General features: G+C 39.4%; 1 protein-coding gene across 5 annotated transcripts in view; it reads right to left on the bottom strand.

Annotated features, from left to right (window-relative positions):
• Positions 1–15,516, bottom strand: part of RFX4 (regulatory factor X4) — a 98,993-nt gene that overhangs the window by 12,876 nt on the left and 70,601 nt on the right. For 4 of the 5 annotated variants that reach the window (XM_074580888.1, XM_074580897.1, XM_074580872.1 and 1 more), the window contains 4 exons: positions 14,292–14,411; positions 12,835–12,996; positions 5,878–6,040; positions 429–567 (listed from right to left, as the gene is read on the bottom strand). In XM_074580888.1, coding sequence (XP_074436989.1) covers positions 429–567; positions 5,878–6,040; positions 12,835–12,996; positions 14,292–14,411 — 584 coding nt within the window. The remainder of the gene's footprint in view (positions 1–428; positions 568–5,877; positions 6,041–12,834; positions 12,997–14,291; positions 14,412–15,516) is intronic. The other variant, XM_074580879.1, reaches the window with a different exon arrangement.

Here is a 15,516-nt window from a genome sequence, read left to right on the forward strand (position 1 = left end):
AATATAGGTATTCTTAAAAGCAGAGGCCCCAGAATAATTTACTATGGTCTCTGCACCTTCTTTTGACTACATGAAAATTCTTTTGTTTCTTGTTAATAATCTCTTCCTGTTCCCAACAACTAAGAAACATACAACTAATTATATTCATTTTTGTTTCAGCTATTCCTTAACACAGGAACACTTTCTATGGTCCAAAATGCTGGGGTTTAGAGTTAAGTCCTCTAAATTCACAAGCTAAATCTACTTCTGGTAACAGAATCTCCACCAGAATGAAAAGATATCCAGGTAATATTTGAAAAGGAAAAAAAAAATAGAAACCGTCAATGACTAGACGTGATTCAGACAGCTAATACATTGATAAGAGATTTACAAGCACCACTCTACTTAAACTGTTAAGCAAGCATTGTCAAGTAATAAATCCGACTTACCTGTGAAGAGCTTCTGTGGTAAGCTGAGTAGTGAAGTGGTCCAGAAATAGCAGTATCATGTGGTAAAGATGGATACTGACTCTGCATTGGATGGGGATGCTGGTTGCTATAGCTGCCATAGTTGTAACTTCCGGTGTATCTGAAATCCATTTAAAAACATTTAGTATGCATAATAATTGTATTAACGCTAATAATTCTATAACTTTTGAGACATACATTTGCACTTTTTTGCATAGAAGAATGATATTTTAAACAATCTTTTAAAAAAAAGATATTTCCCAGCTCAGCTGGGAAGCAGATGCCACTTAGTGAAATGATGTGTTCAGCACGACAAATAGAGAGACTCAGCACGTTTCTCTGTCTGCTTTTAAATTGCAGACTCACTTGTGCACTTTCTAAGGGGAAAGTGGGTTTCTTTTTTATTATTATTCTATTGCTGTGTTCCTAGTAAATTCCTATTCAGGCTGAGGAAGTATGGCAAGATTTGACTTAAAGAACTACTTTGTGGAATTCAGTATCTCTTTGCACGGGGGTCAGATGTTCCTTTTTTGGGAGGAAGAGGAACGTATTCATTTGCATCTGAAGCACACAACATACAGCTTTAGCAAGCTGACTCAAGAACAGAGTGGGATTTGAGGGTGGAGAACCTGCCTACTTTCTTTTTGCATCCCAACCCCTTGTGTAGGGACAGACAGGGATAAGGAAGGAGCAGTTTCCTTAGCTACAAGAAACTGCAGGGTCAGTGTTTGTTGGACACCAGCATTTGGGGCACTCACTAGCAGAAGATGTACAAACACTTTCTGCAACGTACCCATCTCTGTGTATCCATACAGATATTTGTTGCTAATTCAGAGCAGTAATTTAAAAGTTCTTAAAATATATGCTATTGAAATGAAAAAAACCCATGATAAATAAACAAACAAGGTAACCAATTCATTGTGAGAGAGAGAAGACAATTATTTGTACAGAGTTACTATTTTTCTGGAAAGTTCAATGTCGTTTTTACACTGGCTACAGTTTAAACTTCTGTTATACTTTTGATCTTATGATGGCGTTCTAGAGATACCATGCCGTGTCTTGTCATGTCTTATACCAGACAAACCAGCAGATTCAAAATGAGAGCAGAGCACCCCCTTGAAAAACATTTTCAGAACATAAGGCCCTATGTCCATCTTCGTGGTTCAACATTGAGCTCTCGTTCTTACACTCACTTGCGCTAAACTGTGAATATGGGTGATTTCCATAATCTACCTCAGACAAGCTGGTGTTCACATGCTACAGCTTTGATAGTCTGTCTTTGATAGCTATGGAGAGTGAGGGAGAGAGGAATGGCTGTGTTATGGAGCTGTTGCACACTGTTTGTGGTAGGCAGACATCATGTGTTTTAATTCCTCCAACACAACAGCAGTGTTTGTACTTCGTGCTTTCTCTAGTCATTAAGGATGCTATGTCCTAGTCTGGAAGCTATTGATCTTGCTTCCTTCATTCAAATACTCATCACTTTTGGCTTCACTTTAATTAATTTAAGCATGAAGTTATAACATTTCTTATCCTAATCTCTATCGTGTACTTTTGGTCCAGGAAGCTTCCTCTTTCTCTCCAACTTCACTGAGGACATGAGAAGGAGATGACCATGCTTCTTCAAGGCTAGTATTCTCCTGCCTATCTGAAAGTGCTTGACCGAGGAACCCTACATCTCTCTAAGAAGAAAGTATACCTGAAAAATCCAACAAAAATATTTTCTGCCAAGTACCATGTCTTACAGTGACTTCTGAACCACATCTATAGCTATTGAGTAGTGAGGATTATACATAGACGGCATGTCTTTGAGGAAGTCCAGCTGGGAACTAGCAGTTACTCTAGAGTCTAACTGCTATGATTCAGAAAGAATGGTCAATTGATCGTACAGAGAATAATGTAAAGTCCTGCATCTGGGGTGGCGTAACTCCTGTGGTGGTACAGGATGGGGCCATTTGGAGAGAAAGCAGCTTTACTGAAAATTGCCTGGAAGTTCTGGTGGACAAAAAGTTGAACATAAGTCACCAACATGTCCTTCCAACAAAGATGACCAGCTGTATACTGGGATGTATTAGCAGGAGTGTAGACAGCAGGCCTAAAGAGCTGATTATTCCTTTCTATTTGGCACTCAGGAGACCACATGTGGAGTATTGTGTCCCGTTTTCAGCTCTCCACTATAAAAAGGATGTTGAGATACTGGAGCTAGCCTAGCAGAGGGCCATCAAGACAGGTAGGAGACTGAAGCACGTGACTTACAGGAAGAGAACTAGGTTTGTCCAGCCTTAAGAAGAGAGGCAAAGGATGATCTACGACTATCTAACAGAAGGATATAGAACAGGTAGAGCCAAACTCTTCTCAAAGGTACGGTGATAGGGTAAGAGGCAACAGACACAAGTTGGAACAAGGGCAATTCCTTGTTCCAAGAGATATTTCCCTCTATTAACACAGATCTTCCATTTACAGTCCTGAGACTCCACAAGCGTGGAGACTAGCACTGTGGATTAAGAAGATGATTTACTGGAGTAAGCTAGAGCAGACTATGAACCTTGTGTTCTTCTCCAGTTTCACAAATCTATGCTTGCTATAAGGCTTGTTTTAATAATGGGGAACAGATCACATAGCCCTTTCTTCATTTCTGGTAACGTGCACTTGGCCTAAATCAATTTTTATTTTACAGGGAGCAGTTTTTATCATTGAACTTACATTTCATTTTCTATAACTGGCCAGAAGCACAAAGAAAATATTTGTACAAATCAATCCAACAATCTATATTTCAGTCTGTAACAGTCTATATCCAAGTCTCTCTTGGGAGCTACTAAGGCTTTACGTTGTTCCAAGGCTTCAGTTCTTAAATGTCTTTAAGTTGTGGAATACTGAAGTATAAAGCGCTCTGGTCTTTCTATCTCAAGGTGCTTTGGAGCCTTTATATTTCATAGAGGATCATCTTTAGTGTGCAAGATTGGCAGGAATCCCAACAGAACTTCTGCTAGGAAACTTTCAGGCATGCTGGGTGGCTAAGAGTCTGCATTTGGTGTGAAATGCACCTACAGCAGGGGAACGGCTCATGGCCTCCACACTGCTTATACTATCTATTGGGCCCTTTTGCATAGGAGTGAGGCTCAGTCTTTGGTGATACGGCAGCTGCTTGTTCCATTTCTCTTTTCTCCAGAAACCTGGAAATCTTAGTGCAGACTTTGATCTTCTCTCTCTCTTTCTTTCCAGGGCAACCATCTGTTTGAATCTTGCATACAAGGTCTCTTATTTTTTCTTTTCCTCTCTAAAGATATCGTTCTTTAACGCTTTTAAACAAGCTCTGTCTTGAATCTGTGACTGTACCTTTCATAAGAACTATATAATGAGTCTTATGCTTCAGAAGACCATGAGTGAGGTCACTGGATTTCCCTGCAGACATTTCTTCAGGAACATGTGTCTATAGCCTGTCACATTAGACTCAAATCATATAAAAACTGAAATACCAACGTGCTGATTTTGCTGTAGATACAAAATAAGTACAAATTGTAATGATTCAAAAAAAATTATTAGTACTATGTAGAGGGCAAATGAGATCAGGAAATCATTGTGATAGAATCCATTTAAAGACAGATTCACAGAGAGGCCCTATCCCTATGAGCTTACAAAGTTAGTTCCAGAAAAGAAGGCAGATGACACTGAAATGTTTAAAGCATCACCAAAATGTTGCTATCCATATGTCACACATAAAAACAAATGTCAAAAGAATTCAGATTATAGAAGTCTTTGTTGCCTTTCAGAAAAGTCAATTCACCCAGATAAAAAAGTTTCCTCAAATCACCTACCAAAGGCAAGAGATTTCTTTAGTAACAGTGAAACCTCATGTGTGGACACATATATGTATTTATGGCTATATTCACTACCTTACTTTGGTCTGTTCCAATTGCATCCTGTTAGCTCCCAAACCTCCCTGCTACCCTGCTTCTGCCTCCACCAAGCAGTCATATCGCTGGATAGGAGAGGTGTTCCATATCTCCATATCCAGGTTTCTGCAAGAAGGCCTTAGCAATGACATTTCAACAGAAATCCAAAGCTGTCCACATCCAAGAGGAGAGGAGATTCAGGGTTCAAATTAATCTACTGTCACCTTGCCAAACAGTATACAATCTTCCACACTGGGAAAGCACTTTTGCAATGGGACTGAGGAACTCAGTAAAGTCTTTTGAACATCTTGCTTCATGTCAGCATCTGTGCACTTGCTGATCTTCCTATGTGCCTGGCATTTCACCATCGATTATTTTGTGATTGCTTCTTTTTAGTTATGGATATCTATGAGTTATACACTTACTCAAATAAGGATGGCACAGAAGAAGTATTGCTTGCTGAAAAGAGCACTGAGAGACTTTGAGTTTCTGAAGCTTTCCATGATCAAATATTGTTATGTAATTCTCTACTGTAATTATTTTTATTGAGAGCCTTGAGCAAATTTTAGTGATGGAGATTAGATTATGGTGAGAATGTGGCTATTTTTTTCTAACTTTGGACATCTTTTATTTGCAGGTTTACAGTAGTCATAGAATCATTGAGGTTGGAAGAGACCTCTGGAGATTGTTTAATCTAACCCCCATGCTCAAAGCAGGATCCATTAGAGCAGGCTACCCAGGATCGTGCCTAGATGGAGTTTGAATATCAGTATGGATGGAGACTCCATAGCTTCTCTGGGCAACCTGTTCTGGTGTTTGATCACACTTACAGTAAAACAAGTTGGTTGGTTGCTTGTTTAAACAGAATTTCTTGTATTTCAATTTGTGGCCATCATCTCTTGTCCTGTAACTGGATACCACTAAGAAGAATCTGTCTCCATCTTCTTTACATCCCCCACCAGGTATTTATACATCCTGGTAAGACCCCCCCTGAGCCCTCTCCTCCTGAGGCTAAACAATCCCAGCTCGCTCAGCCTGTCTTTGTATGGCAGATGCTCCAGTTCTGTAATCATCTAAGTGTCTCTTTTCTGGACTCACTCTAGCATGCCTGTGTCTGACAGTAGGGAGCACAGAATTAGATCGAGTGCTCCAGATGTGGTCTCAGCAGTGCTGAGCAGAGAAGGATCACCTCTCCTCAGGCATGGTATAGTAGGATAGTTCTTTGGACATGTCTAGCCTTTGGGATAGAACGTAGCACAGGAAAACCGGAATCAGAGAAGAAATCTAGCAAAGCTTTCACTTTTGTAAAATACTCTCCAGGCCTACTATGTTTTTAAATAGAATTAAATGAGATTATAAAACTGAGACATAATATAAGTGTACAACAATAACAACAGACAAAGAATAATGATACCAGCATCTTTGCAATACAGACTTACTACATCAAAAAGCAGATTTCACTGCATTTCCAAAAAAACCCTTAGCATAGGTTCGTCCAAAAAACACAAAAAAGCCCAAGACACTGGGAAATAACTTACCCGTGTTCTTCTCTGTGGGGATAAACAGGTATCCGGTGTGTGACAGATGATGATGGCACATGCGGACTTCTCATGCAGGGCAGCTGCTGGGAATTTTCAGCAGGTGACCCAGCAGCTGTTGTCACAGTGTAGGTGAGTGACCACGTATAGGATTGCATAGCTCCTGCAGACAAACAAGCATTAAAGGAATACAGCTAACATGGGCTTTTGTTCATACAGGTGTTATGCTTTGAGATGGTTACAAGAATGCAACCTTACAGGCACTGATAATGGAAACAGCATCAACCAAAGTGAACAGTCATGTCTGAGGCATAAATAAAAATACAGATAGATCAGCTGGAATATGCAAAGACCCAAAGGTAAGAGACATATCTGGAATAGCTCAGACTGAACTTTCAGTGTGGTATTGTAATTTGAGGCTACCATTTTTCAGAAAAACAGGGATAGGACTTAGAGGAACACCAGTGCGAATATTTCTCAGGTACGATGCACCAAACCCTGAGGTCTCCCTCACGTGGAGTGGGCTGCTGGCCTGTTTAGCTCTGAGGCTGATCAGGCCTGGAGTGAGGCAGGAAGCATGATCAGAACAATGAAGGATTAGAAAAAGACGGGTGTTACACAAATACATTTCTTGAACATTTTTGCAGTTTGTATCCGTTCCACCAAATTAGGTACCAGCCTTTGTAGTGGCAACATGGTGGTAGATCTCCAAATTGTAACATATACAGACAGAAATAGCCTAGCCAAAAGAAACATGAATAAGGTTTCTTTCTTCTTTCGAGGCGGCAGGGACTGGACTTAATTTATTTTTTCATGTAGAGCATTTGTGGGAAGAGCAAAGCAAAGAAGTGGGTTTCCCATTTTGCTTGGAAGGTGCTGAGTTTTTTAATCATCCTGATCCCTTCCAGGCAGGAACTCCAGATTCATGAGCCAGCTGCTGAGAAACCTTTGTCCTTTGCACACACCCCTTTCACTCAGGAGGCTGACAGATCCATTGTTCCAGTATAACATAGCTCTTGCTGGAGGTCATGACCATACTGGCTGAGATTACCCTGCAAATGAGGACCAGAACACTAAATTTAACCCAATGTGAACACTAGTTTGGGGGTCTCTGGGCTCTCTTGACTCTTTTTCACTAGCTAAAAGGAATTGCAGGAGGTGACTCGTTTTTTTCAGTGTGGATTCTAGGACTTCCTGTAGTATGAAAAGGCCTAATTCAGAGGGGGAAGTGATTGCATTACCAGGTCTCTGTCCACTCCATGGCTTTGGGGAATGAAAAGCCTATCTCAGATGTGCATAATTTTCTTCAGATGTGTGTGATTTCATTTGGCAAAATCAGACAAATAATTTTTTTAAATGGGAAATGCTTAATTCTGGGACTGAACAAGGGCATTCTGAGCTTCACAAGGCAAATCCAGCTCAAAATATTCCAGCAGGGTGCAATTTGGTGCTCTTATAGTAGAGACATCCTTGGATGTGTTATGGCCAAGGATATTTGTGCTAGGTCTGTTTTCACATGGGTACATTGTCTGTCACTGACCCTTGAATTTTCAGTCTTTCATCTCCTCCCATTGCAGAGGAACACTGAGATCCCTGAGACACAAGATAAGCTAGCACATCAGTGTTGCTGTGGATATAAGCAGTCATGATTCCTTGAGTTGAGGAAAATGTTTAAGGAAGCCTACCTTCGCTAGAAAACACAGTTTATGTGGAAAGGGCCAAAAGTACTTACGCAGTCACCAAATAGCTTCATTTGAAAACAAGAGAAAAACTGTTTTGAAAATATCAACAACTTGTCTGTGGAATATTTTGGTGAAACATTTCAATTTCAAAAGGTCAACATATTTTCCTTGTGTTATTTTCCAAAAGAAAATTTGAAACTTTGTTTCAAAACAAGCCTAAATTCAAAAGGCAAGAACAAAGAGAAAAGAAAGAAAAGAAGGACAACAAAGATGGTGAAAAAACCCAAACACTTATTTTTAGGTAACATTAATGGTTTTTTTTCATTTTTTCCCTTTTTGAATTCACCATAAATCAAAAGTTTTATTTTGACCTGATTTTATTTTTTCCAAGAAAAATGTTGTCCATTGAGCCAAAAATCTCATGACCTTCCTAGCTCTAACAAGAAGCAGCAATAATAGGGCCAAAAGATCCTTTACATTTTACCAAATATGGTTCATTTGACTGGTCCCAGCCATTGTGACAGCCTCCTTTTTTTTTTTTTTTGAAAAATAGTAGGGATCTTATCTCAGTCAGAGAAAAATGAGTCAGTCCAGCACAGCAAATTGCTTCATGTGCTTCCCATGGGAAGTCTAACTCCTTGGATGAGAGGACTTGGCCACTCCTGGCATTCAAGTCTAACTAGCAGCTACCTCAGTTCAATTTTAAAATAAATGTTTAGGGCGTAACATGCTTTGTGCCTGTCCAGACAAGACAGAAACAAATACAGAGAATAGGTCTTGCACTGGAAGAGTTGTTAATATCTTTGTTGACTTTTCCTAATGAAGAATTGTCCCTAATACTACAGGATAGTACCTCACGCAGCTGCTCTAGGAAATATCAACCTTCTTTTGGAGGTTATGGTTTAGAAAGAAATCTATGTTGGGTTTTATTCTGGATTTACAGAATGACAGAAAGCTGTTCAAATAATTTTTTTCAGGATGTTTTTAGGAACCTACAGTTGCCTCACTTCTCTTTGCCTTTGTGGAAGGGATGCCGTTATTTTCAGTGACCTAGTCACAGAGAGGAAGGATAGAAGACGACAACAGATTTGCAGACGTGTATATGTATGTATCGGGTCAGCCAGGATACTGCCAACATTGTGGTGGGTGGAAAAGGAGGAATGAGATAAGTCTGAAAGTTTTTCATAGTTAGCTTTTTAATACCCGCCTACGTCCCAGCCCTATATGATTCATTTCCTCCACTGGCTGCAGAATTGAACTCCAGGAGATGAAGTCTCTTTTAGATATGACTGAACCCAACTGAACAGCTTTCTGAAATAAGCAAAAACAATAGAGATTGAGCAACATTTTGCTCTGCTTTGTGTTCTGAACATGCAGGGTTTGATTAAAATAAGGAATTTCATTTATTATCACTCCTTTTTCTTTTCTCTTGTAACGAAAAATTTGATTTTGAGGATACTAACCAAGAGGACATCTGACCTGTAGGAGAGCCAAATATAAATGGAACTGTGATCAGTCCAACAACAGCCCTGTTGTCATTGGTGCCATCATGTACACCAGTGCAGAAAACAAAACAAAACAAAACAAAAAACCAAAAACTTGCTTCACGGTGCTGCATTTTATGCTTTATGCTGGAGTAAATGACCACCCAGGTACAAGGAAGACACCCAGCAGCAGTGTGTTATGTCTGATAGTAAGCGCTATTGTCAACCTCAAGCAATCAGAAATATGGAGTCAGACCCCCATTCTGCCCCCTCACAATGAAGAGATTACCTTAACTATCAGCTTTAGAAAACACACAAACCCTTCCATTTGGAGAATCTGGAGAATTGCCTTTTGAAAATGGATCCTTTGACTTTTACACTCTGTAGCTATGAGAATTAAATGCCAATTGTTGAACAAGAGCTGATGCTCTCATACATTCATATGAGTCCAGGAGCTGATGCTTTAGGCAAAAACCAGAAATTTGTTCTACTCACACACACAAATATGAGAGGCGGTAGTTCTGTGTAAGCATCTCCTGTGCCAGATTCCCAGAACTTTAATACCTAGCCTAGACTTGGAAGAACACTGACCTTAAATGACCATGGCTGACCCGAAGACTTATTTCACAAATTAATTTCTTGAAACTAAACAGTAAAAGGCATAGATTAGTTTACTAACATATTAGGAACTAGTTACAATTCTGAGTTCATTTCGGGTTGTCTAAAAACCACTGCATTAGCAAATGAGTAATCACAGCTTTAAGAGGGGCTTTAAGGGAGAATAGCATAGTCAGCCATATAGCTATCACTTTTATTACAATATTGTTGCAGTTTGAACAATCATTAATCTGGCCTTTGTGATTTAGAAAGGACGGAGACTAATTATCCTCTTAAATGTCTAGTAACTTGACAAAAAGTTTTAAATAAAATGTTAGCTGAGCTATGCCAGATGTTTTACCACAGAATGCTATATATAGGATTTACCTTTCTTTTGCTCGGTATTATGTAATTGCAACAGTTTAATTTGCTGGTTTTGTGCTGACCACTGACTGAAGGCAAAAAGGTTAAAATGCAAGTTTAATAGTTAACTTTTATTGCTAATGCCACAAGCAAGAAAGAGTTAATGATGCCTTAAATTGGGGAACTGAGAGCTAGTGGTAACCAATGGAACCATTTCTCAAGATTTGCCAAGCATTTGCAGAGTTTTACATTTACCTCATAAAAGACACGTAAGAAAATCAATAGAGTGTACTTTAAATATATCTCTCCAGAACAGAGGTTCCTGTTCCAAAATACTCTGTATATTAATGCAACAAATCTGTATATGGAGCAGATTGATTATATGTAATACATCTTCAGCACTCCTATTTTAAAGTACTGTAATTTTCCTATAGCTGAAACATGGTTGTTATTTTGTATTACTTTATGTGAATGAACGCTGCATTCCACGGTGTAATGATTAGCAAACTAAAAACGTGATCAGTTCATCTACATGATGAACATAGGAAATGGAGGTATTATTAATTGCCCAAATTAAGACCAGGAAATAGCCACATACTTACATTTAATCTTAACCGGACCACTACTTGCATTGACAAATTTGGCTTGTGCTAGGCAAAAATTATTTTCACACTCGCAAAAGTGAGAGCGCACCAGACCATAAGAACAAAATCTAATTCAAACAAACAAAAGATTTTAAAACAACTAAAAAATGAAAAGCTGGATAAAAAAGAGAGCTAAAATAATGAGAAATAGCTTTCTTGCTAAGAAGTTCTGCTTATGGGAACAACTACATCAAGTTCCACTGCCCGTACTGTGAGATTACATCCTTCAACCTATGATCCTGCTCAACCAAATGATCCTGTTTCTGGCCGGAGACTTCACACTAGCAGACCTTGGCCTTACCAGGACATAAAAAATTACAGTGAGAGAATAAATCAGATCATAATAAAATAATAAACAACATGAAAACAAAAAGGAATTGCATTTGTAATGTTTGTGTGAGTCCATTCCCTTGCATTACTGGTGGGATTCAGGAGAGATATGCAAGATCCATGCAATTCCCAGGCCTGCCCAGATCTGTGCCTAAGTCAAGTGAGCTGAAGGTGGCAGCTCAGACAGCTGGCAAATAGGCTATTGCATAAATATGGAGTAAGCTTTTGGTTAATACGTGTGATAGTCACATAGAGTTACAGTCTCCGCAGCCTAAACACAAGTCCCTCAAATCTCCATTCCTGTCAATGCTACTGCAGAGCACGCAGTTCCCAAGTTTTCAGTCTTTTATTTCTGGAGACAGTTCCACATCATTCATACTAAGTTCTGGTTATAACAGCACAACAATCCTTTTGGGCGACAACGTCTACAGAGCAAGTTACCCACAAAATCAACTTTTCAAGACTCAAAAATATATACACCACCTCCAGTGTTGCCTGATCCAAAGCAGTGTGCTCACCTGCCGTGTCTAGGAATCATGTGTCTCTTGTCTAACTGTTCTGGGGGTAATACCATCCCATTTCTCTCCTAAATATGGTATTATCTCCAAGAGTGAGAAAACCTTAAGTTTCAAAGTAGGGACAAATGTTCTTAAATCCCTTTCCACCACAACTACGCATTGTGCTTCCCTGTGGCGCCTTTGAAAACATGAAAAACATTTGTCAGAAAGACTTATTAGTCTTTTAGCCACTGCCAAATTCTCCAGTGTGGTAAATCATCACTTTCTGACGTTCTTTCAAGAAGGTTTTGTAACTTTTCTAGTGTATCACAAAAGTGATAGTTTCCACATTCTGATTATACACCCATTTCACTGAGGAGCAGCAAAGCTGGAATTTCACTGCCTGGAATGCCTTCTGAAAGTCATTCACATTCTGCCTTTTTTTCAAAGAGTTAAGAAAATACTGTCTTTAATCATACAGACAGACTGTCCTGCCTACATCCGAAAGATAATGAGTGAGTTTTACATTGCAGTACGGAAGATGATTGCCCATTTATACAGACCAAACAAGAAGCCAGTTTTGTGCTTATTGGTTTCTAATAATCCTGCCCACAAGTTGAATACCTTTAATCACAGATTTTTAAGCTGTGACCCCACCAGAATACAACCACCTCATGAATTGCCATAACAGAGTATGCAATTGAAAATAGGCTTCAGACATGTAATTCTTAGTCTCGAGCATTGAAAGATTAAAGTCATCAATGATGTGTAAAACATCCCCAAGAGAAACTCGTGCAATTATTTAAACATATTTGGGTCTCAAATATGTTTAAAGATATCCAATTCACATTTTACCCACCAGGAATTAAGTGGTTCAGGATTTTGAAAACCTCACTAAACCTTAAAATATCTGGCACGTTTCCTTGAAATATATAAAATTTTTCAGAGAGACTAATTGCCCTTGAAGTCATCGAAGATGCTCAAAAGTGCTATATTCATAAATAATTCTTTTGGGGCATTGCTAGAAATATGAAAAATTGGACTGACTTTTAAAACTATTTAGAAATAAAGTGACAGGTCTGCTTTTCTGAAGGCCTCAGCTACTGAACAGATTCTGATATGCTGAGATCTGGGATCTCCTGTTAGGCTTTTGGACTCCAAACATTAGACCTTTTTCATGTTAGTTTGCGTATCACGTTTGGATACAGTGAGAAAGTATAACTGATACTTTAAACAGATATCTGTTTGGGAAGGCTTCTCAACTCTTGAAAGCCAGCATGTCACGTTGTCAGGCTCAATGTCAGGTGACCAAGTGCAAAAGCCATCTTTGAGCAGATCCAGCTGCTATAAGCCTACCTACCTGTTGTAGCTGCTATGCCACCGTACTCTGGGGACTGATTGCTGACAGGCGAGGGGGCAGAGGGCACTTCCACTGAGGTGGCAGATTTAGCTGGGGAGAATGGCACTGGGGAGGGAGTTGGAGGAGCTGGTTCACTCAGAATAATTTCTTCTCGTATTTCTGCTGCAGGATGAGAGAAAAATCACCAAACATAGTTAACGGTAGAATCAAGGAACACTGAGAAACTAAAAAAACCCCAACACCTAATGCAAGCTATTAAGTTCTGTAGGCTGTATTTCAAGAAATGCACAGCAGGAATCACAAATCTTTGAAAGAAGTACTTCTATAACATTCATCATTACAACCTTCAGTATACCTTCATAAGACCTCTTAAAGGAAAGTGCTTATTTTCGTGTTGTATAGATGGGTAACTTATGCATAGACACTTAAGGATTATATTCCTGTAATATACTATTAGATATATAAAATTAGGATTCCAGTCTGCATCAGGCACTCCTACTCCTTCAGAGACATTGGAAAGAAACAGGAATCTCCAGGGGTCACGACCTTCTCTCTTCATTGACAGAAGAGGATGACACTCTGGATAGTTCTAGCTGCTACAGCTATGTGGAAAGTACGCAGGGATAAGTAACTAGTTTGTCAAAGAACAAGAGGTTATGGCAGGGCAATTAATTAAATCCAGGTCTTTCAACACATAGAAGATATTACCCTAATCACTCAAACGTTCTTCTTCACATAACTCTACAGGGTGGCAAATTAAGCCACAGCTAAAATGAAGAATGGAACTTTCCAAAGATGATAGAGGGTTTAACTTGCTCAAATTAATGGGAGATGCAAGGAAGGCAGATTACTGAGGATCCGTCAGTACAAGGGCTGCCCTGAGCAGGGAGACTAAAGGCAATCTCTGTTCATTTCTATTCCGGTGAGTCAGTGCAGAGTGAGCGGAGCAGGACTCAGAATCTGCTTCTGTACAGCTGCTTAGAAATAAGAGTATCAGAAATGATAGCTGTTTTTTGTCTTTGCTCACTTCTCCCATCTCTCCCTCTTATTTAAATGGTAAAATCCATTAATATCAGTGAATTTGTTTTGTGTTAAACTAGGGTGAAAGAGAGGATCAAGACTGGGTTCACTGAAATACAACGGTGTCTTAGACAGACTAACGGAGTTCAAAGGCTCAGTACAAAAATTTCTTACTGAAACACCAAGCGTGTGCTTAGGAATGGCTTCAGACATCCAGGGTTATATGATGAACCAGGCAGGCCTCTTTCAGAATGTATTAACCAGGGGCGCCCCCCTCACAAATGACTTTTTGCAAATCATGATGGAACTGGAAAACATTTTGCTCCTAGATAAGCCTCACCGGGTTAGATGAGGATAAAGGAATGTCCTAACATAGAAAACAGTGAATCCAGTGGAACAAAACAACAGAAGATGAATGAATGAAAGAACAAACTCACCTGTGCTTCCTTCTCCTTTCATTGCCCTCATTAGTTCATTAGCTCTCTCCTGACAATGGAGTGATTCTAGCAGGTACAATACGTAGTCATCAAACATCAAGTGAATAAGGTGAAAAGACCCTGGTAATAAAGTGAACAAACAAAAAAGCCATTGACTGTCTCAATACACTCACTAAACCAATGATTACGGTATTCAACACAAACAGTACTGAGTAAGACTGCCTCCATATACTACTGCCACTGAAGTATCTCTCTTACTCAAGGTAAGAGAGGTCAAAGCAAAACTGGGGACTAGCAAATTCTGTTCTTTCCTGGGTTTGTACAGGTTTATACAACCAATTATTGTGGTTTAGGGTGCAAGGAGGCTGCCTAGCTGAGAGCTGGGACTTGATGGAGTTTTCTTCTCCTACATTAGCCCCAAAGAATTTAGATAATTACACTACAGGGGAATTGCTTCCTTTTATCTAAAGGACCAGATATAAGTTGCTGTCAGAAGCAGAATCCTGAATTGGCTGTCTTAGCAACATGTCCTGATACAAATGTTATGAACTACCTATGTCATTGGACAAAGAAATGAGACTAATCAATATCAAGGTAGAAATAACCTTCCAGATCTCCTGATGGTATATCTCCAGTGCATTGGCTGGACTGGATGAGACATCCATTAACTGCCAAACATGGAGGCATTAGCAGCAATTGTGGATGTCTTCAAGAGAAAGACTTGTGCCAAAGCTTTGCTCTGTCATACTTCTCCTACTACATTATCTTTTCCCAATTATCAGTTTGAATCATATTAGCAGGATAACATTTGGCCTGTTTCTGTGCTTACATCTGAAGATGCTGTGGATATTACCCCTTAACTGCCATGACAGGAATGTGAAAAACTTAAGGGCTAAAGGACGTAAGAAAACAGTATGGTCAAAAGAAACAGAAGTGTTAATACTATTGCACAAGACGCTGGTGAAACCTCACTTCGAATATTGCATGTAACTCTAGTCACCCATGTTCAAGAAAAATTAGTACAAGTTGAAACTGGTTGGGAGAAGATTACCATGAGGATGCAGGGAACGGATAATAGATTTTAAATGTCTAAAAATGCACGGCTGGCTTCATTTTGCAGAAAGGAAGTGAATTGCTTCCCATAATTTATAAAGAAGGATACATGTCAGGGATGGTGAAGAAATGTTTGCCCTAGAGCACACATAGCCACAAAAATAGATGTGTA

This window comes from Larus michahellis, chromosome 1 (assembly GCF_964199755.1).
Source record: "Larus michahellis chromosome 1, bLarMic1.1, whole genome shotgun sequence".
In the NCBI taxonomy this organism is placed as follows: domain Eukaryota; kingdom Metazoa; phylum Chordata; class Aves; order Charadriiformes; family Laridae; genus Larus; species Larus michahellis.